The sequence below is a fragment of the Ruditapes philippinarum genome, unplaced genomic scaffold (assembly GCF_026571515.1).
Source record: "Ruditapes philippinarum isolate M1 unplaced genomic scaffold, ASM2657151v2 ctg2575_1_1_1_1, whole genome shotgun sequence".
Taxonomy (NCBI): domain Eukaryota; kingdom Metazoa; phylum Mollusca; class Bivalvia; order Venerida; family Veneridae; genus Ruditapes; species Ruditapes philippinarum.
In genome coordinates, this window is record NW_026859698.1 from 145,563 (window position 1) to 172,461 (window position 26,899).

Below are 26,899 nucleotides of genomic sequence, written 5' to 3' on the forward strand. Positions count from 1 at the left end.
TCCTTTACATCTATCGAGACCATTTATTTTTCTTATTGTCTTGATATTACATAGCATATTATTAACTTTTTAAAATATTCTCCCCCCGCACCCCCCAAAAAAAGACAACAACAAATAAAGAATTATATAACTGAATCTGATAACAGCTAAGTACTTACCTTTCTGGACGTTTTTTCGACTCTGCTCATCAAGGCTGGGATTAAAACTCTAAAATACAAAGTGGAACACTTAATTCAAATAAAACTATTGCTCAATTGCAAAAAACATAACATCTTAATCGTCCGTATTAAAGGCACTACTATCACTTATTTAATATTAAAAACTTAAACACAGATATAATGAATTACTAAAATCATTAAATTATAGTAAATAACAGGTAGAATTAATTACAGATTTAACAAATTCATTCGACAAAGGTATTATAGCACTACATGTATGTATTTTCGACATTTTAATTTCGTACAACACGCTTGAACGATGTAATCTAGCCTTTTCACCCACCGAAATGCAGTATAAGATGTTTAAAATTAAATTCATCTTTTAACATCGATTAATATACGAAAATGAATGAACAATGTAAAAATAGGCGAAAAAAGCGATATTTTTTCTACTTTCTGATCATAATGCCTGCAGACGTCTTGAGGTATTGCTCCAACACTGTAATGAGTTAAATGGTTTTTGTAATACTTAATTTATACTTTATAACCAGATTAGATATATTGTATGATCACTATTTATAAACGATTAGACCTCCTTTCCTGTTTACAATTATGCAATCCTCTTACTTTATTAAACATGCAACTATTTAGATTTATTTAACACTTTTGCGGATATAAATAGTTGAGCTAGTTATCTCAGTGTAACATTTTTGCTGTTAACACATATCCGTGCCGCTTTTGCGACCCCGCAAAGACAGTATTGAACGGACGTGAATATATACGTGACATCATTTGCATGACACAAACATAGCGTAAAATGTAGATTGAATATATCATTCGTGTAGGTTCATTACTGAAATTATTGACTCGTTTATTAAAACAACATTATGCTTGCCAGAAACTCTTCTATTTTTATTTACACACAAATGCTCGAGATCAATATATTCCCCCATCTGTTACGACAGTCGGTGTTTGATTATTTTTCTTGCATATTTCATATAAATTATTTCTTGAAAGAAATAACAAAAGCATATATTTTTATTTATCTTTTTTCTTATGGTAGCGTATTTACTTACGTCACAAAAAAAATTTTGATTTTCATCCTAAAAACGAAATTCATTGATAATTTTAAAAGGCGCGCTGGATACTTTCCTTTTAAAAACACCAAACTATTTTAACACGGGTGGGGGGTGTAGACTTTTTTTCTAGCCCCAATTTAACGTTTAAAATTTCCTTCCCTGTTTTTTCAAAAAAAATTTAAGGGGACATTTGAAATCTTTTTTTCTTCGGGAAAAATTTAACCAACTAACTTACCTTCTTCCCGATTACTGCTGTCACGGTATACAAAAACGGGTTTAGAGCAGAGTTTATTGGTAAAATGAAAACAACTGACCATGCATAAACATCACCAGGAATCGGAAATCCGCTCAAGGCTAAAATACCTGAAAAGGAATAGTATCGAGAAGTTAGCACTGACATCGAAGATCGAAGATCGAACTTCAGTTTATAGTGAATATCGAGCTACCTTTGAACTTCGAGCTAGCTCGAAGATCAAAATTCAAAGAAAACAAGAACTGAATTTCGAGCTGGAGTTGAATTTCGAGCCAGCTCGAAGATCGAAATTCAAAATTTTCAAAACCCGAATTTCGAGCTGGAGTTGAATTTCGAGCGAACTCGAAGATCGAAATTCAATATTTTCAAAGCCCGAATTTCGAGCTGGAGTTGTATTCCGAGCCAGCTCGAAGATCGAGATTCAAAATTTTCAAAGCCCGAATTTCGAGTTGGGGTTGAATTTCGAGCCAGCTCGAAGATCGAAATTCAAAATTTTCAAAACCCGAATTCGAGCTGAAGTTGAATTTCGAACCAGCTCGAAGATCGAAATTCAAAATTTTCAAAGCCCGAATTTCGAGCTGGAGTTGAATTTCGAGCAAGTTCGAAGATCGAAATTCAAAATTTTCAAAGCCCGAATTTTAAGCTGGAGTTGAATTTCGAGCCAGCTCGAAGATCGAAATTCAAAATTTTCAAAGCCCGAATGTCGAGCTGGATTTGAATTTCAAGCCAGCTCGAAGATCGAAATTCAAAATTTTCAAAAACCTGAATTTCAAGCTGTAGTTGAATTTCGAGCCAGCTCGAAAATCGAATTCAAACTTTTCAAAAGCCGAATTTCGAGCTGGAGTTGAATTTTGAGCCAGCTCAAAGATCGAAATTCAAAATTTTCAAAAACCCGAATTTCGAGCTGGAGTTGAATTTCAAGCCAGCTCTAAGATCGAAATTCAAAATTTTCAAAACCCGAATTTCGAGCTGGCGTTGAATTTCGAGCCAGCTCGAAGATCGACATTCAAAATTTTCAAAACCCGAATTTCGAGCTGGAGTTGAATTTCGATCCAGCTCGAAGATTGAAATTCAAAATTTTGAAAAACCGAAATTTCGAGCTGGAGTTGAATTTCGAGCCAGCTCGAAGATCGATAGTCAAACTTTTAAAAAGCCGAATTTCGCGCTGGAATGATATTTTGAACCAGCTCGAAGATCAAATATAAAATTTTCAAATCCCGAATGTCGAGCTGGAGTTGAATTTTGAGCAAGCTCGAAGATCGAAATGCAAAATTTTCAAAACCCGAATTTCCAGCTGAAATGGAATTTCGAGCCAGCTCGAAGATCGATATTGAAAATTTTCAAAACCCGACTTTCGAGCTGCGGTTGAATTTCGAGCCAGCTCGAAGATTGAAATTCAAAATTTTCAAAAACCCGAATTTCGAGCTGGAGTTGAATTTCGAGCCAGCTCGAAGATCGAAATTCAAAATTTTTAAAAGCCGAATCTCGAGATGGAGTTGAATTTCGAGCCAGCTCGATGATCGAAATTCAAAATATTCAAACCCGAATGTCGAGCTGGAGTTGAATTTCGAGCCAGCTCGAAGATCGAAATTAAAAATTTTCAAAGCCCGAATTTTAAGCTGGAGTTGAATTTCGAGCCAGCTCGAAGATCGAAATTCAAAATTTTCAAATCACGAATTTTAAGCTGGAGTTTAATTTCGAGCCAGCTCGAAGATCGAAATTCAGAATTTTCAAAAACCAAAATTACGAGCTGGAGTTGAATTTCAAGCCAGCTCGAAGATCGAAATTCAAAATTTTCAAAAACCTGAATTTCAAGCTGTAGTTGAATTTCGAGCCAGCTCGAAAATCGAATTCAAACTTTTCAAAAGCCGAATTTCGAGCTGGAGTTGAATTTTGAGCCAGCTCAAAGATCGAAATTCAAAATTTTCAAAACCCGAATTTCGAGCTGGAGTTGAATTTCAAGCCAGCTCTAAGATCGAAATTCAAAATTTTCAAAACCCGAATTTCGAGCTGGCGTTGAATTTCGAGCCAGCTCGAAGATCGACATTCAAAATTTTCAAAACCCGAATTTCGAGCTGGAGTTGAATTTCGATCCAGCTCGAAGATTGAAATTCAAAATTTTGAAAAACCGAAATTTCGAGCTGGAGTTGAATTTCGAGCCAGCTCGAAGATCGATAGTCAAACTTTTAAAAAGCCGAATTTCGCGCTGGAATGATATTTTGAACCAGCTCGAAGATCAAATATAAAATTTTCAAATTCCGAATGTCGAGCTGGAGTTGAATTTTGAGCAAGCTCGAAGATCGAAATGCAAAATTTTCAAAACCCGAATTTCCAGCTGAAATGGAATTTCGAGCCAGCTCGAAGATCGATATTGAAAATTTTCAAAACCCGACTTTCGAACTGCGGTTGAATTTCGAGCCAGCTCGAAGATTGAAATTCAAAATTTTCAAAAACCCGAATTTCGAGCTGGAGTTGAATTTCGAGCCAGCTCGAAGATCGAAATTCAAAATTTTTAAAAGCCGAATCTCGAGATGGAGTTGAATTTCGAGCCAGCTCGATGATCGAAATTCAAAATATTCAAAGCCCGAATGTCGAGCTGGAGTTGAATTTCGAGCCAGCTCGAAGATCGAAATTCAAAATTTTTAAAAGCCGAATCTCGAGATGGAGTTGTATTTCGAGCCAGCTCGAAAATCGAAATTCAAAATTTTGAAAACAAGAATTTCAATTTTATTGAATTTATTTTAAGAATCAACTTATTGCATCCAATCTTTTCAAAACTGTCAATGTTCATTGACACTGACGTGTATGTTGACGTTACATTACGTTATATTACACTGCAAATGAATTTCCGTAAGTGTTCATCTTTTTAACTTTTCTCAGATTTGTTCTTTTTTTCACATTTGTATTGCCTTAAAAAGAAAACATTCTCAAATTGAAGATAATGAATAAACAAACATCTTTGAAGATACACATTTGATACATGTTCTTTAAATTTTGTCCTTTACATCAAGTTTAGTTGGTTTCTTTCAGTGCAGGACAGTTCCATTCGAAGAAAATTCGGAAAATTTGAGTAGGTTCTTTTGTCTGTACTTGCTACGGACACTGTCGAGGCTCTTTTGGTGTTTATATGTTCTGTTCACTGACCATATAATCAGTATGCAATTGATATGTTGATAAAACCGGAACATATTACATTTATGTAAAGCTTTACTTTTTTATGTTTTCTGACAAATGTCAGATCACACTATTTCCTTCCTTTAAAAGAAAATGGTAATTCAGGATTACATCTTGGTTCTTTATTTTTGTATACAGAATCCGTATTTGCAAGAATACGATGTTTTGTATGCTAGGAATCGGAGGACTTTTAATAAAAAGATCCGTATTTAAGTAAAGTAAGGACTTCGTACAACAAAATTGCCGTATATTTCGAATGTACGAATAACGATACAAGTCATGTACGTATTGCATGATATACGACCCTGTACACCTCCGTATTTTAAATTTCAGTCCTATTTATAATAATTTATGTAGAGTTCCGTACACTTCGGTATATCTGCAGTGCTCATAATGTCATTTATAGCGGAATTTTAACACAAATATTTATATAAAATAAAAATAAAACATTTTACGTTGAATACAGCAGCAATTAAGATAATGTGTTTGCCGGTGGCGTGGTAGTACCCGTAACAGTTGTCAAGGATACGCAGCGAACGTCAACTTTGACGTCGTGTACAAAAATTGGCTGAAACTATAAAAAAAATTCAATGGAATCTAATCTGAAATATGTCAATATTTTACATGACGCTAGTGTCGCGTTCTACCCTAATTGCATTTTATGTTAATTATTGGCTGAAGTATATATTATAATGTGAAAGAAATTGTTTGGTGGAAATTAATTTGAGTATTTGTGAAAAATATTTTTACATAAGGAAATTACTTACGCGGAGCTATATCTACTTTAAATACAGGCGGTGATGCGGCAAACCTAAATTACATGTTGAAGCTGTTTTGTCGGGAAAAATAATAATGTTACTATCAAAATAATATAAAAAAAATGATAAAACTAGGCTTAAATGGATTATTCGAATATATGGTTGAATCTTGACTCGATAAAGCTCGACACCAAGCATATATCCTGAAGTATCTGAAATACATCTTTTCTTATATGTGTATCTCGTATGTTTTGAAATTATTTTAATTACTCTCCATTATTTGAAAATAAGTACACGTACAATTGTAATATGACATTAGATGCTACCTTTGATGCAGAAAGCCTTCATGATTTAATAACAAGCATAACGTGTTCAATATATACACAGGATCTGTCAAATAATGAGTAAATTTTAAGATACAAATGAATAGGTGATGTTCAGTCTATCAAGGAAGTATTCCGAGTATTTCCAAATCTCTCATCCGCCAATCTCTAACCAAAATAGTTTTTAATATATTCAAACGTAATGATTTATCAAAATTAATATTAAAAAGTAATTTCTTATGTTCATCATCGTTACTTCAGTTCTTTTAAATGATTATAATGTTTATTTACCGATTTTCTACATCATACTTCTACCGGAAGTCTTCTTCAGGACAGAAGACTGCCACTAGCAACAGTCTGAATTTTGTTGGCGCTTTTACAACATGTTTATTTTTCAAAACCGTCTTGAAATCTAATTATTACTCAAATATAGTACCAGTCCAAGAGTTTCAAATTGGCGGCCTCCAGCTAACTAAGGCTTTTTCTCTAATATGTTATAATTAGACATTATATTTTTACTGGATTTAAATGTGATTTCAATTAAACTTATACAAGTCATACATGTTATCTAAGACCGCGTATAATTTTTTTAGATACTATTAATTTTTCTTCGGTTTTCCCCGATAGCGGATGAAAGCGACTTCATAGTAAGTGCGCTAAATTTCACTCTGTCCCTGCTGGTATTAATAGGTTAGTGTAATTCAGGAAATACAAGAAGTATTGAAAAAATAACTTGGTTTTCATCGAGCAAACTCTGTTCTTTGTAAAGGCATTCAAACAAAATGAAGTGTTCATGTATATTTTTGGGACATAAAAATAACCAACGAGTCATATATAAACCCACTGGAAGCTCCAGAATATACCTGAAAATAATATCTATTGTGGTGCTCTAACACTGCAAATAGTATCATTTCTTGCGAATGCTTCCGAACAAAAATAGTCCAAGTATATAGAGAATAACATGCTACTGTCTTTTGATATCAATTTTATCAGGCGAGGCTGATATGGGCTAGAAAGGGCGAGGCTTGCCGAGCCCTTTCTGCCCATATCAGCCGAGCCTGATAAAATTGATATCAAAAGACAGTAGCATGTTTTTCTATTTATCATGTATTACATAATAACTGTCAAAATAACAAAATATTTCTACTTTTAAATAGCGAATTTCGTTAAAAGGGGGGGATTTTTGTTCAAAAAAATAATTCTTGAAAACAAATTCCTCCGCCCCTAAAACTTAGAATTTGTAAATGGCGGCCATTTTATCTTTCGACTCGGATAAAGGATAACAGAATGTAGGCCAAATACAAAAAAATTCTTACCTTTAATTTAAACATCGATCCAAAAAACCACTTAGAATCACATAAACTAAACTTTACTGCAATTTTCGTCGTGGATTGTCAAATTCAAAAGTTCACGATAATTTCAATCAAAAAAAAGTCAAATCGGCAATCAAACACAAGCTACACAAACATTCGTCTTATTTTTTAAACAAAACAATTTGTTCACTTATTAAATAATAATCCGGCGAAATAAAGCAAACATTAACAAGTTCTTAAAGAAAATCGTCCAGCCTGTTTGAACAGTTTGAACAGTTTATTGAAAATGCTGGGCCTCATAGAGGCATCAGTCACATATACAATAATATATACATATAGTATGACATATAAAGAGGTATCCACGAAATATGCTGATGTATTACATGGCAAATATAAATCAAAAATAAAATGTTACATTGTGAAAATAAGCTTAGTTATCAGTTACTTAAATGCTGAAATAATTTTTTTACAGAATACTGCAAGTTTTAACAATATACTCCTATCTGTGCTATTCATTAACATAGAAAACTTGATTGAATTAACATTAGTACTATACTCTCTAGTAATATATTTTTTTCTATCAGTATTAAAGAATTGACAATTAAATAAATAATGATATTCATCACCAAGTGAGCTATTATTGCATAAATTACACACTCTTAATTCTCTTGATATATTACAAAATCTACCAGACTCAATAGGCATTTTATGGTTCATACATCTAAAGCGCAATAGTACCAAAGCTAAATGAGATGGTAAAATATCTAAATACTTTTCAAATCTGAATTCACTTTTGTACATTCTATAATTCAGACATTTACTTGATTGTGACATTTCACTATGCCAATTTTGAATGAACTGATCTTTTAGTCTATTTTTAACAATTTTCTTAAACAATGGAAGAGAAGTGGCAACATTATTAATCCAAAAATTTGATAAACCCAGTGAATCTAATAATTTACAAACACTATTCATCCATGGGAGTTTCAACATATTTCTACAATACAAAGAGTGTGACATATCATACAATATGTGGCTTATTGATTCTTGTTTGCTACTTAAAATCTTATTCCAAAAGTACAAAACTCTACTTTTTATATGAATAGATAAAGGTAATATCCCTAAATCTCCATAAAGCATACAATTTGGAGTACTTTGTTTCAAATTTAATATGAGTTTATAAAATTTTAATTGAAATCTATCGATGATATTCACATTTTCAATCCCCCATACTTCACTACCATATAACAATATAGGTGCTACCATGCTATCAAATAAATGAATTTGCATACTGATAGGCAAATCCAATTTTCTAGCCTTAACTATAATTGAAAACATAGCCTTCCTTGCCTGTTCTAATAAATGATTCTTTGTTTTAGCAAATTTACCATTATAAGAGAACTTAACACCCAGATATGAAAAATCATCAACAATTTCTAGCAAATTACCTTCAAAACTAAAGGCTGGAATATTACATAAACCTCTTTTACTTTTACAAAAAACAACAATTTTAGTTTTACTAGGATTAACTTGTAAATGCCATAATTGACAATAATTTGACATTGCATCTAGTGCTTTTTGCAGTTCTTCAGCAGACTCGGCAAATATAACAGTGTCATCAGCATATAAAAGAATATACAATTTAAAATACATTTCAACATCAGAATCACTCAGGGTATCAACTACAATGTTTGATAGTAGATCCAGACCATTAAAATGTTGTGACAGGAAATAGTTTAAATCATTTAAAAATAAAGAAAACAATATGGGAGATAAATTTTCACCCTGACGAACGCCTGTATGACTTGTAAAAAATTCCGACATATGACTAAAAGAATTAATTTTAACACAAGATTTAGCTTGTAAATACATGTTATAAATGATCTTTATACATTTACCATCAACATTATTGCTAATTAATTTCTGCCAAAGTGCAGTTCTATTTATGCTATCAAAAGCCTTTCTATAATCAATAAAAGAACAATATAACTTTTTACCTTTAGACAGATATAAATCAATCAAAGTTTTCAGAGAAAATATATGATCAGTAGTGCTATACTTTTTCCTAAATCCAGCTTGTTCTTCACAGAGAATATTATTACTTTCTAAAAAATTATTGAGTCTAGAGTTAAGAACATTTGTGAAAAGTTTCCCAAAACAACTAAGTATAGTAATTCCCCTATAATTATCTGGGTCGTCTATGTTACCCTTGTTTTTGTATATTGGTAAAATAATCCCTTTACTCCAAACTTCAGGAAAAATTCCAGAATCTAAAATAATATTAAACAAATAACAAAACACATCAACCATGCTGTCGGGTACATTCTTCAGATATTCATTCAATACATGATCAAAGGAAGATGATGCTTTATTGTTTTTCAGTGAAATAATAGCTTTACGTATTTCTAATACGGTAAATGGTTTATCTAAATCAGAGTTATTTGACGAGACATTAGTTATATCAAAGTCATCAATGTCAACTTGAGTGTCAACCTCATTCAATTTACTAAAATGATCAAAAAAAGCCTCAGTTGTTACTTTGTTAATAACTTCCTTCCGCTCACCTGAATATTTGTTCAATAGACTCCAATAAGATCTAGGATCTTTATTTTTTAAACCTTTAATTTTATCAACAATGCTTTTCTGATATGCTCTAAACTTTTTCTTAACCTCTTTTTTATACTGTCGGCTACTACAAACTAAACTATCTTTATTCTCTGCAGTAGGGTTCCTGCTATACATGTTTTTATAATTCATATATTGAATACGAACATTTTTACAATCACTATCAAACCAAATCTTATTGTTTTTCTTAGACTTCCTATGATTAATGATTTTCTTTATAAGATCACAACTTACAGCTGCATCAGTTAAAATACCAGACACTTTACCGGTCAAATGATTAACAACATTTACATCAAAATGACGATTTTCACAAACCTCTTTAAGCTCATCCAATAAATTTGATACAGATGTGCTATCAAACTTATGCTTATAACTATCACTTAAATTAGAATTCCACACAGGCCTATAACAAACATCATCTTTAGATTTGATACTTGCATCCATAACATTACAATCTGGTATAATGTTCAAGTTAAAACAAAATTCCAATGCACAATGCACATCAGATAAAATTGGATCAAATTGCAAAACATTAAAATATGTTATACAAGGGAACAAAATTCCTGACATAAGCAAATAATCAATCAAGCTACCATTACCTTTATTACATGTGTTTCTACCAATATATGCGTCATTACCACATCTACCATTACCAATAAAGATATTTGTAGATTTACACAACTGAATAAGTCTCTGGCCATAATTATTACATTTGCTGTCACAAGAAAAACGTTCAACAGGGAAACCAAGCTCATCAAGGTTATTCATAACTATATGCTGCATGGTAATATCATCAAAATTTTCATTAATTACATATTTATCAAAGTCAACAAAATCACTCAAGGCACCAGTTCTTGCATTGAAATCACCAAAAATACAGAATAAACAGTTTGCAAATTTGATTTTCAAATCAATAATACAACTTTCTAAGCTATCAAATAATTCAAGAGAGCTATAATGAGAACCTTCAGGAGGAATATAAACATTCCCAAAGATGACATCAGAATCTTTGCATTTTAAAAATAAAAAATTCTCAGAGCTACAATCTAACACAGTTAACTTTGTGGACAAAGATTTCTTGATAAAAACTCCCACTCCCCCCGATTTATTACGGCATTTATCTCGAAATTTGTGAAAGAAAACATAGTCTTTCATACAAACAGTGTCATATGCATCTAATTTAGTTTCAGAAACAAAAAATATATCGTATTTTGCAACAAAATTAATGAAGTCTGGAATTACAAGTTTAGATCTAAGTCCACATACAATTATAGAACAACATTTTGTAATATTAGAAGTATTAGACATACAATATACATGATCATGTGAAATATCATCACAATTATTAAAAGAATTAAGCTTACTTAAATCACTAGAGTTAACAAGTGATGATTTTAATTGACTTGAGTAACTTGTACTCGAACAAGGTTGAATATTTATTAAACACTGATCTATATGACTAGAATTATCATTGTTCCACTGATTTTGATTCACTTGGCCCAAGTCGATGATTACATGTATAGTATGACGTGAACATCGATGATGTCATCTGCAATATAAATTATGACGTCACTTCATTTAGTTGGTGTTAAAACTATTCGCTATCTAATTTATTCGTAATTGAAATCGAAATAATTAATAAATAAATATCGCATCTTGATTCAAGACTTAATTAATTGTAGGGGTATGAGATTACATTGTAGAATTCACATGCTGATGAAAATGAGAATATAAGCAATTGAAAAAAGTCCGTTAAAATGGGCGGGGCTTATTTTTGATATCAGGTTACTGACCTGATATAAAAAATAATTATCAGGCAAGTGTTATCGGGCAGTTACCATAGCAGTTACATGATAAATATAGTTATCATTGCGATGAAACTTTCTTCAATATCAGTGAAGTTAATAATTTTGACATAAAAGTAACAAAACGCAATTATCTAGTTTTGTTAACAGTCTATAATGTAGGAAGCCATGTTATTTGTGCGCGTTTCCGTTCTCCACTGTATATACGGCGCACAGCTCGAGAATATTTTTTGTTTATATATTATCATTAATCAGCTTATGTTATAATAATAACAATAATCAATTCAGTTCGAAAAATTGTGACCTTTGATTTTCTGTATAATAGAAATTTTGATAGTGGGATTTTTTTAAAAATGTTATCGGTGGTTTCCCTTGGGACGGATATTCTGGTCCTTAGCGCGACATATGACAGATATTATTATTTTTGCATAGCAGACTGGCGTTTCCTTGAGTTTTACCGAAGCCGGAAATTTCATCTTGCATGTGGGTGCGAGATGAGTCGCCTGCCAAACAAAAAGGTCATTTCAGCGCACTTTATGAATAAACAGCGTTAAAATGACGTCGTTTTAGAAGGGAAATATCAATCTCCTACGCAGTGATCTCCCCTTACAGCAGGATTAGATCTCTGCCATCACAACATTTTCGTCAAGATTTTTGACGATATGAATTTTTTCAATTTTTATATTTATTTTAAAAAGTAAACACGGTTTTGCTAATGTTTCAAGACCATAATGTATTAGATGTAAACTAAAATAAAGAATAATTTCGAAAACTTAAATATTATCAATAGTATGAGAATTTTTTAAATAATGCACCGTTTCATTCCAAAATAATGGCCGCTTTTGAAAAAGATATTATTAAAGAAATTTATTTTTCATTATTTTGTATACTTTTGATATTTTTTGAGAAAATATAACGGACGTAGGTACTACAAAAAGTTAAAAATAAAACAGAAAGAGAAAAATGACGTTAGATTTTCTATGTAACGGTCGATATTTACTTTTGAATTTCGGCGTTACGTCATGTGACTTTCATCACCATGTGACGTCTGTCAAGGCAGTGATTACAATTCTGCCAAGGGAGGTTATCAGTGTGAGGAGTTTGGGGAAATATGTGCTTAGGGAGACGTCATTTCGCCCTTGATTTTTAAGTTGTAAGTTCATACGCTATTGTAAGAAAATATTTATAGATGAAATGACTTTAATTTCCATGAACATATATCATATTGAGGTAAACTATTTTAAATATAAAATAATATGGCAGAATATGCAGGAAAATATCTGACATATGCTTGCGGTTCGGACCGGAATATCCGTCCCGAGTGGACCTGCCAATTGGGCGGTACCGAGGCTTGACAGATATTATTAATCTATAAATGTGTAGAAAACGTAAAGATTATATCATTATGTCACTTTTCTATGACGACGTAAAATGCTTAAAAAATGTGCATGGTAGTTTTTCAGGGTTTTTTTCAGTTTTTTTTTTTATTTTTTGAAACACATATTTTGTTGATGAGGGAAAATAGCACCGAAAGATACAAAATGTATAATTTATAAAAAGAGGGAAGAAAACCCGTTTGCATCAATGATCGAAGCGGTCGTATATCTCGTGTCATTGGCAGTTGAACTTGTCTAATTCGTGCTTTAGTACAAGTTTTATTGCATTAAATACATGTTTACAAACATATTATACAAATAATGAGTATATATCAAAATGCAAATGGGTTGGAGACAAGTTATAACAACATAAGATTAAGCTTCCCTTTCTGCTTGATGCAGAATGGTGCTGCGCTATACGAAATTTGCACGAAAGTTATTTGGGAACGGTATTGCTCTCGTAATAAGTGCTACATGATACCATATCTTATCGTATCGTTAAAATATTTAATTCTTTAGAAATGACAAATATGTGCATTTCTAAGGCCTAATATGCCTTTAAAAGGAAGGTTAGACGTAGGGCTGGTCATAGACTGAGTCTATTTTATTTGCGTCATGTATGATAAATGTACTCATGTACTTATGTGGTACCTTTCAAGTGTAACAAGCCTAGAATACACCAAATTGATGAATGGTAAAAGGACTATATAATATCAGCTTTTTAGCTCTGTGTTTCAAGGATCTACTGGACTCCCATAAACAGAGATATGATTCTAAAAATGGTAGATCTTAACTTCAAATAGTATTATTCTGTGTTGCTATGTCGTGTGTACTGATGTATTTTGTCTTTGTACATGTACATTGTATTACATGTATAGTGTACAAAACTAGAAGATTTAATAATACGACATTTTGTCGGGTTTAGTAATTTATGACTTTGATGTTGGTTATCATGTTTCTTTTAAGCTTTATCTGTGACATACTTAAAATATTGATTTAGCTAGGCAGGACTAAACATAAGCTTTTAGTGCTCAGTGCATGCGGTTCGTTTAAAAGAAAAACAACAACTCAAGCTCGAAATTCGGCTTTTGAAAAGTTTGAATTTCGATCTTCAAGCTGGCTTGAAATTCAACTCCAAATCGACATTCGGCTTTTAAAAATTTTATTTTCGATCTTCGAGCTGGCTCAAAATTCAACTCCAGCTCGAAATTCGGGTTGTGAAAATTTTGAATTTCGATCTTCGAGCTGGCTCGAAATTCAACTCCAGCTCGAATTCGGGTTTTGAAAATTTTGAATTTCGATTTTCGAGCTGGCTCGAAATTCAACTCCAGCTCGAATTCGGGTTTGGATAATTTTAAATTTCGATCTTCGAGCTGGCTCGAAATCCAACTCCATCTTGAAATTCGGGTTTTGAAAATTTTGAATTTCGATCTTCGAGCTGGCTTGAAATTCAACTCCAGCTCGTAATTCGGGTTCTTGAAAATTTTGAATTTCGATCTTCGAGCTGGCTTGAAATTCAACTCCAGCTCGTAATTCGGGTTCTTGAAAATTTTGAATTTCGATCTTCGAGCTGGCTCGAAATTCAACTCCAGCTCGAAATTCGGGTTTTAATAAATTTTGAATTTCGATCTTCAAGCTTGCTAAAAATTCAACTCAAGCTCGAATTTCGGCTTTTGAAAGTTTTGAATTTCGATCTTCGAGCTGGTTCGAAATTCAACTCCAGCTCGAAATTCGGGTTTTGAAAATTTTGAAATTCGATCTTCCAGCTGGCTCGAAATTTAACTCCAGCTCGAAATTCGGGTTCTTGAACATTTTGAATTCCGATCTTCGAGCTGGCTCGAAATTCAACTCCAGCTCGAAATTCAGCTCTAGTTTACTTTGAATTCGATCTTCGAGCTAGCTAGAAGTTCAAAGATAGCTAGATATTCACTATAAAGTGAGTTTCGATGTCAGTGCTAACTTCTCGATACTAAAAGGAATACCTGTACTTTGGACATTGTTGTATTAGATGAAAAAGCGCACTACACTTTAGATTTTTTAGAATATCAAATCATATACATGTAAAAATTTCTAAACAAAAAAAAAATTTCTGTACTAAAATTTGAACAATAAAAGATAAAAATGCTTTTACACCCGGAGCTGCAAATATCGTGCAACATCGTTGAAGTTTGACGTGATAAATCGTGATGCAGACAATACAAATACATATACCATATGTTTATGAGATCTTACCCATCACACCTATCGGAAACCAACACAGGAAATCAGTTGTTGCAACGAGTATAAGATTTCTTGCAACTCTCAAGTCACGTTTCCTTGTAATTTGTGTTTTCTTTATAACTGATGTTGATCGTCGAAGTTCTGTGAATATTGAGATTTGTCCTACAGCAACAAGAATGAAAGTACAAAAATTCAGGCCGACAAAGATTGACACAGAATAAATCCAACCTGGTGGTTTATCTCGTGTTAAAGGCAATGCAATACAAACTCCTGTTTTAGAGTAGAATTTGTTTTGGAAGTGACTTGTGTAAAGAATTGGAATGACCGATAGGATGATGGAGATGAACCAGCACAATGCACAAGAGACATAGGCCTTCATAGGTGTAAACCTCACAGTTCCAAACGGAAACTTGATCACTAAAAGTCTATCTAATGTTATCAAGCAAAGAAAGAGGACGCTGGCTTCAGATGAAATTGTAGACAAAACTCCGGCAGTAATACACCAATTACTGCTTCTCCATTGAAAGTCCACAAGATAATATCTGCAAATAAATGGGAATAAAATATTTGAATTTCAGAAGATAAAAAAAACGCATTTAAATCGTGTATTAAAAAAATCAACATCTATTAGACTTATTAACTGATTTTATTCTTATATCATTACCTCTTTCCTTTGGCATGTTAAGGTAGTCGAAACATGTTTTATTAAGGAATAAAATGGAGAATTAATAATCTTAAACGTCTTAAAACTCTTCATTGAAAATATATATACTTCAAATTATATGTTAACAATTTTGCTTTTATATGTACTCGTTTGTATGATAGAAAGCATAACAAGATATTGTTATGAATAAAATATAAAGAAATATTTAGCTTCAGTCGTAAAATTTATACAGCTACAACTATGAAGGAACAGTGTACAATATATTCTTCCGGTAGAGTTAATTGTGTATTTGTAGTAATTGCATATAAATTAAAAAGGATAACTGCTTAATGCAACATGGCACGGTAGTTTTGTTATATTAACATCATTTAGGACTAAAAATATGTTGTTTATAAGAGAAAATTAATTTGATTTATATTTTGCATATAATCAGTTAAAATGTTATTTCTGTTTCTGAACAGTAAACAGTCAGTATGTGAAGGATCTGTCGCCGGCTGCCGGTCGAACCAGAATATTTAGCTCGAGGATAACTGTTTACGGCGGAAAAGAAGCTCTGTCAAGTATCCGACAAACAATTACCAGAGAGCTAAATATTCCAGTTTACAACGACAGACACAGTGTTTGATTCTTTTTTCTTCCATATTACAAATTTATGATATTTCGAAAAAAGATAACGAAAACTGATATTTTCAATTAGGCATTTTCTTGAAGTACATGTAGTTCATTCATAAAGGCACAAGTACGTCATGCTAAGAAAGCAAATCATTCGTAAAAAGTTTGTAGGTATAACATAATTTCAAGAAAACTGATATTTTCATTTAGCACTTTTTTCTTGAAGTAGCGTATGAATTTACAAGGTCATTCATTATGGCACAAGTACGTTATGCTTAGAAAGCAAATCATTCATAAACGTGTGTAGGTATAACATAATTGTGGTGAAAGACAGTTTTTTCCAGCACCTGATAATCACGTCTGATATGCAAGAATGATAAATCAGTATTTGTTACATAAAAAGTGAAACTGTTATCAATCAGTACCTGTTTTTTGTATAGTAAATCAGCCATTTATCAATACCTGTTTCTATAGAGTGAATCTGCCACTGCTATCATGATGAGGTAAACACCCATCAGAAAATCTGCAACTGCAAGGTTAGTTACAAATATGCCATAACCTATTTTTAGCCTTTCACGATCGTACAAGAGACGGTAGATAATTGACGATAGGTTTCCGAACAATGAAGCTAACCCAACTATCCAAAGGACTGCTTGAAGTACCGAGTTTCTCATCAGGTCTTCACATGAAGAAAACTCATTCTTTGGTTCGCAGTATTCTGCAGGAAGATAACAAGGTCGGATACAGCAGAATCTAAATGCAGGTGTATGAAGTTCACGAAGTGATGTGATGCCGTTAAATATAAAATTTCCGGATTTTTTCACTTCATTGCCTTCAAAGTTAATTTTATGAACACGCGAGTTGTTGAAGGCAAAATCTTCAATTTCCTCAATTCTGTTGTATGAAATGTCGATACTGTCCAAGTGCAAGTCAGAGAATGTAAGTGAACTTATCTTTTTCAGGTTTGTGCCGGTGATTTTTAAGCTTCTTACAGATGTCAAACCCTTAAAAGCAGTCGATGAAATCATTGTTAATTCTATATTTCTGTCCAGATTCAAGTAGGACAGATAGCGAAGTTTGCTAAATACCATATCAGGTAATCGCGCTATTCTATTGTTGCTAAGATCTAACGATAACAAATTTTTCAAGTCAAAGAAAGCCCTTTCGTCAATATAATGAATATTACATGATGAAATATTAAGTCTTAGCATGTAAGGAAAATTTAATTTTCCTTCAGGTATTTCTCTAATTTTTGGATTTTTACTTAGATCAAGACTTATAGCCTGTACAGTCAATGACAAAATATCAGACATCGATAAGTTGGCTGCATTACAATTGATTACACCACCCGTACAATTACATTGCGTCGGACATACAGAATCACAAAGTCGCTCATCATCACCATTTTTGCAATGAATGACATCATCACATACTTGTTCAAATGGTATACATTGCTTACTAGACGAACATCTGTACTTTCCAGCACATGGTACGATTGTAGCCTCTGAAACGGAAATATCAAGAAAATATATCTTACCACATACTTTCTAAAAGAAATCGTGATCAAAGATATATTATCGCTGTTGACATGGTTATATCCTGGTTTTCTTGGTTTTCTTTAGTTGTCAAATTTATGATACTTTTGCCAGCATCCAACATGCAAGCATAGAGATAATTACTTATGCAAATGTATAGTAACTTTTCAAGTTGATTTGAAAGTTAAAAAAAAACGAAAAACATATTCAAACAGGGAAAAAACAAAAATAAATTTGATCAATAAAAATGATTAAAAAACCGATGTTATCATGTAAACGAACATAAGATAGCGAATCGTCTAGACAAAATAAAATATGACATAGAAAAGGAATTGTTGTCAAGTCATAAATGTTCATTTGGTATTATATTTAAAATCAACGAGAGTGAAAAAAAACACCTTTCAAAACTAAAACTGTGTCATATATTTACGAGTAAAGCCGACAATGCTGTTACCTGTACATATTTCTGGAAATCGTCTAAAACCAATCGAAAATAGAGAACTCCATTTACTTATATGTATATCCTTTACAAATTTGTATCTGTTATCTTTATAAAGTGAAGAACTGAAATCTTTTATCACCCGATATATTGAAAACGATGGCTCTGAAATATTGGACAATACTAAGCTAGCGACAACTGATGATTCAATACTGTTTTCTAGTACAATAAGCGCTCTTTTTTCTAGCTCGGAAAACTTCAGTTGTTTAAGAAAGTCTCTTGCCATTGTTTTAAACTTGCATCCAGTTTCCTCTATTCCCTGTTCTCTGGTAACACGTTCTACCTTTATTTCCAATAACCTGTACTCAATGTCAAACTTCATTTTTCTATGAAGAATATTGAAATTAAACAATTTAACGATGTTATTCTCATTGTTTGTAAAGAATTGTTTAGCTAAATGCATTGCTGCTTCCCTGCTCTCAGAGCCACCATCTTCCACGAATATTATTACTTCTCTATCCGAGTCTATACAAGCTGAAATAAGAAATCAAATGAAAACACTAAATGCCAATAATTTGTTTGAGTCATAAAAAGGCATTTTTTGTAAATCTTGACTAAACAGTTATTTTCCCTCAGCTATTAACCCTGTAAATGTATTATCAATAATGTTTTTATTTGACGACAACATCATAACGAAAACCTTAAGTAAGTAAATATAAACCTGAATTAAATAATTTGCTGAATTTGTTTGATACTGTGTACGACCATATTGACTAAAGACGAATCAGATTTATTGTTTTTAACATTTTCAATTTTGCCGTGTTGGGCTTTCTTTAGGGATTCTTATTTCTCTCTTTTTTATCGCCACATCAGCGTTGTTTGTGCCGTGTGGAGGCTGTAAAAAGTCGCCCAGTACCTTCAATCAGGGATGTTATATTTCCGATCCTTAAAGATCGTTCAGCACTGCATTATTGTTGTGCTTGTGGTATTTAAGTTCTTTCTATTCGGCATCTTTCTTGTTGGGTGGTTCCAGTATTCTTCAATTGAATACTGTTGAATCACCCTTAGGATATGTGGTCTGCTATTTAAATTTGTCTTTTGACGTCCTATCTGTGATATGCAGGCTTCATAACCTCAGATCCCCTTTCAAAATTCCATTTTATTTAGTTCAGCCCATTGTTTTCTCGTTTAGGGCACATGCATTTTATTACTTGGGGGACCATATGCCGCTTTTCATGGAATGGCAGTAACGTGTCACATGGAAGGTTCCATGATAACCGCCATACGAACACATCTGCGGATGTTTCAAAATTCTCAATATTACCATTTCATGTTAAATGTTGAATTCTGCTTAAGCCGGTGCTAGGGGGCTTGGACGGTAGTTTGCACTTGACAGTACCGTCCATGAACAGGCTCAATCAAACCGAGCTTGCAACATTTTCAATTTTGCCGTGTTGGGCTTTCTTTAGGGATTCTTATTTCTCTCTATTTTACAATAAGTATAAATATCTAAGCTACAACTTGTCGATTGATGAACAATGTTCAAATATATTTTAGTATAAAATCACCGGCCTCAATATCTAATTTAACTCCAATATCAACTCGTAGGCAGCCTGTTTTCGTAGGAAATTCGAGTCAACATATGATTTCATGTAACAGAAATAAAAGACAAAAATAAACCCTTAAGAATGTCACATTTGATATGCATATAGGTTACAATAATACAAATTAAAGATCACATACTCTATTTACTTTCATAATGAAATTGAAATTGACATAAAGTTACGAAAACTCGGGTCAGCTGAGACGACCAGGTCGCACAATCAATGAGGACCATACTATTTCTTAAACTTCCTAAGGCCAACTATTTATAACAGTACCATTAACATGACCATTTCAAAAAATTATATAAATTATGTTTATTATGTAAATTAAAAATTATGATTATTCTTCAAAACATGTTTTAATTTTTTTTTATAATTCTGTACATACACAAAGTCCAAGCTCACCATAAATAGTCCGATCTACAGTTTGTTGTCGGACTTATAACATTTGCTGTGCTCAAAATCTGGAGCTTTATGGAGACATAAAATGTCAGGATCATAATTTAACATTGGTAATACCATAGCATCAAACAAGTTGATCCATCTAGAAATATCCATTGGTACTTTATCAAACAGGGTATTTGATAATTACAGCGCTTTGTCTAACTGCTTTGATTAGGCTTTCTGTTTTTCTCACTCAATTAGGAGGAAGCCTAGGCCTCCACAATCTGACTAAAGGATCTGACTGAGAAGAACTAGTTAAATTTGGACGATTTCCCTTATTATTTACAAGAAAATGTAGTGTAATAAAGTACTTGTACAGAATTATGAAATATCATAAATCATAAATTGTGTTTTAAATAAACTGGTGTTTTTAAAGGATTCCAATAATATATTTTTAAAAGTAGGTCATTATTTGTGTAATATTTAAGATTTTTGTATTCATGGATAAAAGGCCCATAATGCCTCAAACATGCTTTTATTTTCAAAGGTTTCTAATTGGCGGTGTTCGGTTATATTTTTGAAAAGGTTCTGATTTGCCGATTACGTGATCCATATTTTTCTTCTGATGCAATGGGTACAAATACTTATAGTGATTTAGTATTTTGTATTGAAGTCAAAATACTACTTTGTTTACATTTTGATTCTTTTACGAATAATAATTTCATCACATACTTATGGCAACATGTTCCCAAACAATTAAATAATCGTTAACAATTCATATTTGCTCTTTAAGATATATATATATTCGTTTCTGAGGCATAATGTACCTTTAATGTTGATAATACCAATGTTCATGTAAATCCTTTCAAACAACAACTACTTTGTTCTGAATATTTTCTTAATAAGGGATAAACTATTTAGTTTTACAATACAAAGTACTTATCTGTAATATCAAAGGAGTCAAAATCTGAATATGGAAGTAAAATTATTAAAGAAAATAATTTAAGTTGCGTTCATATGGTCATGTACAAGGTTATGATGCTGCTTGAATTAATCACCTATTTAAAATGGTAGATTTAGGTAGATTTTGGATGAAACAAACGCTGATGTACCACATGAAAAATTAGACAAGTTAAAATCGAGTGTTCTCATATATGTATATTTCTAATAATGACATAAGGAAAATATGCTTGAATATATAAGATATATGCATATACTTCCAATTTTCCAACATAAATTCCATAGTTATCTGGCAAAATTTGTATTGTCAACAATGCAATAAAATTGAATGTTGGTATTTTTGTTTAAATAAAATATGTTTCAGAAATTTGTATAATATTATCAATTTTAGCACACACTCTCTGCAACGTATACTGTACCACAATATTGTTTTGCGATTCAAATACAGGTAAATGTATATATGTGCAAATAATTTGTTTGGCTTGATTTATTTTTATATCCATATGTGTTTAAATACATTGTACATAAACATTTTTTACTAACAGTTATCCCTAGATAAAGTGTTGAAATATAACAACAACGTTTATGAAAAATTTCTAAATGTAAAAAATATATTTTGCTAGTTTAACTTGTTACAGCACTGTTTTTAATTTCAAAATACACAGCCTATACGGTTCAGGAGAATAAAAAAGCCATGTAATGAAAACGATATTCCACTAATGAAGTATCAAATTTATAGGACGTTATTTGCGTTGTATAAAAAATATAGCGTAAGTATGCGTAACATTATAGGTGCGTCCATAAAAATGACAGAGTGTAACTGTACACCATTCTAATTTTGACTACGTGATAAATAGAATATCAAATTCAATATCGTGTATGTATTCATTTTATTCATTTATCATTGATATCAATACACTTATTCAAGTTCCTCTATTTAAAGATACAAACATATACGAAAATAAATCTAAACGAAGTTATTCATATCATTGCCCAACATTAAATCAATGTTTTGTTTGTAGGTATGCCAAAGACCTGTAATATGACAATGACAATAATGACTTTAGATCTCATTTAGAATTAAACATTGCACAAATGTTTATAGCAACAAATGATAAAAAAAAATTCAAATAAGTCCTCTTTCTTCCTTAACATTAATAAACGAAATGCATTTTAGTAAGCATTTAAGTGTTTCTGGTACACAAACAAGTGTTGAATACAGTAACAGATTGTATGAGACTAATGAACTCTTTTTCTCTTTTGGTTGGTATGTATTTTGCCAATGAAGTGCATATTAAGTAAGCATTGAAGTATTTTTAGTACAAGTAAAAAAAATAATTGAATACAATAATAATTTTTATATATGTAAGATATATGTATATGTAGGTATGACAATTGGCTTAACTGTAGGTGGACAATGGGCTAATCTGTAGGTGTGACAATAAATTGATAAGGTATATCAACTGGTTATCTGTAGATCTAACAATGGGATAATTTGTATGTATGCCAATGGGCTAATCTGAAGTTTGTCAATGAGATTGTATTTATGAATGATAAGGGGTTAATATGAAGGTTTAAAAACTGGCTATTCTGTATGTATAACGATGGATTATTCTGCATGTATGACAATGGGATAATCTGCATGTATGACTATGGGCTAATCTATAGATGTTTCTGTAATATTCAACAAAATAAATCTTAAGGGTGAGTCCGGCAAGTCATTATAAGCGACATTTTAACTGATAAAATGCATAAATAATCACTAAATGATTGTCCTTTAATTAACAAAATACAATACACTACTACTGGAATACCGTTAAATGACAAAACTAAACACAACAACATCAAAACCAAAGAATCAGTTTAACACATTATATATTTTAATAACTTACTACAGTCTTGTTCATCTTCTCCTCCAGGGCATTCATTATGGCCGTCACAAAGAAATCGTTGTTCAATACAATAACTTCCAGGACATTTGACAGTATTTGCTGGACAAGTGAAATTCTCTGAAAATCAAATTGTTTTCAATGACTCGGGCAATATTGAGCAATTTATTTTGAATAATTATCATTTTCTAAAGTGGTGAATGATTGAACAGTATTTGTGATGGCATTCTGTTTTTCTGTGTTCAACTAGAATATTTAAACAACAAAGAATTTAAGAAAGACATGTTACATTTATGTTAATTGTTCAGTAGCGCCTTATGTTTAACATTATTATTCAGGTTATTTTCAATGATTGATTCATAAAATACCCTTGCTTTGAATCAAAACAGAATCGTTGTTCAATTTTCTGTATTAGATTGCGGAAATATTTATCTTAACTTAATGCACAGCACAGCACAGCACATACGTTTTATTTAGACTTGTACATAGTACATCGTCATGCATATAGATAAATAAAACAATTATCACGTCACGTGATCATGGTAACACAAAGTACAGAACAATATGATACTTAGAATATATAATAGAATGTACATTGTTATGAGTAATAAGTAAATATTTTCTCAATCATAGCAGTAATAGAAATTCTAATGGCAACCTCACAGGATATTGTATACCATATTTTACCCAGTGAGTCTAACCATCCCACTGAAAGTAAAACTCCCTCCCGATAAAGGCAAGGATAGATGTTAACCAGCAGCAAAACTAAATACTTATTGAGCAGTTTCTTTCTAGATAGAGAACAGTATCATTAAAAGTTATACATGTTAACACACAAATATCATATGATAATGTATCAAATAAGAGAAAATACCTTTATTATTTAAGAACAATGCATGATTACACAAACAAACATGATGTTATAATATATGAGAATTGTAAAAAAAAAATATATATTTTCCAAGAGGATGTTAAAAAATCAAATATTTAAGAGAGTATTTCTGATTGCCAAACTTTCTTTAATGTATCTTGCTAAATTCATCAATAAAAGCTTGTTTGAAGTTTGCAATAACTGAATAAATTTGAACATCGATGGTCTAACATAAAAATATTTTTTATATATGTCTTACGAATATTATTATAACAAGGACAAACCAGAACAAAATGATATTCATCTTCGATATCAAGGGTATTACAGCACTGACAATATCTCTCGTTTCGTGGTAATCTATGTCTACTATATCTACCAGTTTGTATTCTGAGAGAATGGGCTGAAAATCTTATTTTGGAATTATACATTCTTAAACTACGTGGTAAAAGGTCGAGGTAAATTTCATACGATATATTAGTTTTGCAATTTTTATATAGATCTAAAACATTATTATTTTCAATATTACCATGCCAATCTTGTACATAATTATCAATAAGTCTTTGTTTAAATATTCTAGAAATAATTTACCATCAACATTATCACTATATATAAAACAATCAGCAAAGCCAAATGTATACAATAACCGTTTAACATTTGAGACCCAGTTATTATATCCATGTTCACAATCAATAACACTTTGTTCATAAACTTTTTTTCATAATTATATTATCAGTTTGGATTGTTTTACACCAAAACTTGATTACTTTAACAAAACGAGCAATATATAATGGCCATCTTCCTAATTCACCGTAAACCCCTGCATTACATGTACTTGTTCTGACATTTAGAACATTTTTGCAAAATTTAAGGTGGATACGTTCAATTTCTTTAGATTTAGAATGTCCCAATACTTCAGCAGAGTAATTTAAGATAGAACCAACAAATGAATCTAACAGTTGGCATTTGAGTTTAGGTTTTATATCATATTTTTTACAATTATATAGTAAAACATTGAATGCCTTAAGGCCTTTGCCAATTAAGTGTTCCTGGTTTTAAGCAAAGTTGCCTGTATAATTGAAAATAGAACCCAGGTAGTTAAAATTATCAACTGTTTCTAATTGTTGCCCATTGTAGTACCATGTTTCATTTGCACGTACCCTACCTCTTTTCCTAAAAACCATAACCTTAGTTTTTAACGTATTAACTTCTAGTCCCCAACAGTTGCAGTAATTATATAGATTATCTAAACTTGTCTGGAGATCTTCTGGTGTTTTACCTAGTATTGCAATATCGTCAGCAAATAACAACAACAATATAACTATATCATCAATTTGTAAACCTACATTGATATCATTTTGAAGATATAATTCTAGGTCTTCAACAAATAATGAAAACATCAGAGGTGAAATTACCTCCCCTTGTCTTAGACCCACTGCATACATGAAGAAATCGGAATATGAACTGCAAGAACGTACACAAGATTTAACTTTATCGTACATATCTTTAATAATACACAAGATTTTACCTTGAACACCACACTTATATAATTTTAACCATAGACAATTACTATTTATACTGTCAAAACAAGATTTCAAGTCAATAAATCCAACATATAATCGTTTATTGTTGTTTATATAATGTTGTATAATTGAATGTAAAATAAATATGGCATCAACAGTAGACATGCCTTTTCAAAATCCAAACTGAGCATCTGAGATTACATGATTATTTTCACAAAATGCCTCTAATCGTTTATTTAAAATAGATGTAAAAAGTTTAGAAAGACAACTTACGAGGGTAATTCCTCTATAATTTTGTACATTATTAACATCGCCCTTTTTATGTATAGGAACAATTATTCATTCCGTCCATTTATCTGGAAAAATCCCAGACTCAAAAATTGCATTAAATATATCACACATATGTGAACTCAAGATATATATTGATTGTATAAAGTATTCATTTAAGAGAAAATCGGGACCTGCAGATTTTTCCATTTTAAGAGATTTGACAGCTTTCAAAATTTTAGTAATTGTAATTGGTATATTCAATTCATCGAAAGCACAGCCAGAATCATAAAAATTATGTTCTTAACAAAAATCATTTGCTTCTTCATTATTACATTCAAAGACGTCGTTATATAAATGTTTAAAATGACTATAAAAATTTTCTACTGTAATTTCATTGTTTTGTGCTAAATTTTGTTTCTTTTTAAAGTACTTCCAAAATTGTTTCGGTTTGCTGAACCTTAATTTTTCTATATCTGCAGATTTACTTCTTAAGTAAATATTTTTCTTTTTTCTTATTATATTCTTATATTCTTGTTTACATCTACAAACATATTCTCTACTTGATCTTGTTTTACATGCATTAAATGCATTCAAAGCGTCTAAATATGTCGCTTTTGTTCTTTTACATTCATTGTCGAACCAGTCTGCATCTTTTGCCGGGTTCGTGTCGAAAATGAATGATTAATTCTATTAGGAATGTTTTTTGAGAATAAAGGGTCTGCCACATTTCTTATTAGGCTTGTAAAATTATTAAGTGCATCGTTTATAGATAAACGATTACCATTTTCAATAGCGCAGGTCAACCTATTAAATTCTGGCAATTTAGCGATCAGACTGTTTCGAAATGTATTTACATGATTATCATTCCATTTATAGCGCACAAAAACATTTTCATTCACCACCGGTTTTATATTGTTACAGAACAGTGAAAAACTAACGGGAGTATGGTCACTCCATGGTCACTAATGTATAATATCCGTTTACACGTGATGTAAGCTAGTTGTAATCACTTTCGTTTAGTTTATGTTTGACGCAGTGTGATACACTTTCAACTTTTGTGTTGAAAT

General features: G+C 31.6%; 1 protein-coding gene across 1 annotated transcript; it reads right to left on the reverse strand.

Moving 5' to 3' along the window:
- Positions 1–618: 618 nt before the first annotated feature.
- On the reverse strand, positions 619–20,496 carry LOC132757553 (G-protein coupled receptor GRL101-like). Its single transcript, XM_060748867.1, has 6 exons — positions 20,385–20,496; positions 18,350–18,868; positions 16,823–17,864; positions 15,097–15,626; positions 1,473–1,600; positions 619–657 (listed from the first exon to the last, which is right to left on the reverse strand). Exons 1-6 carry the CDS (start codon positions 20,494–20,496, stop codon positions 619–621), a joined length of 2,370 nt encoding a protein of 789 aa, XP_060604850.1.
- Between the last annotated feature and the right edge of the window lie 6,403 nt (positions 20,497–26,899).

What these genes read in the sequence shown, in the direction of transcription:
- LOC132757553 (XM_060748867.1), bottom strand. Translation starts at nt 20,496, where the DNA reads ATGGATATTTCTAGATGGATCAACTTGTTTGATGCTATGGTATTACCA. An exon ending in AGATTTTGAGCACAGCAAAT is followed by an intron (nt 18,869 to 20,384) that starts GTTATAAGTCCG and finishes TTCTTATTTCAG; the next exon opens with CTTGTATAGACTCGGATAGA. An exon ending in GTTTCCGATAGGTGTGATGG is followed by an intron (nt 1,601 to 15,096) that starts GTAAGATCTCAT and finishes ATTCCTTTTCAG; the next exon opens with GTATTTTAGCCTTGAGCGGA.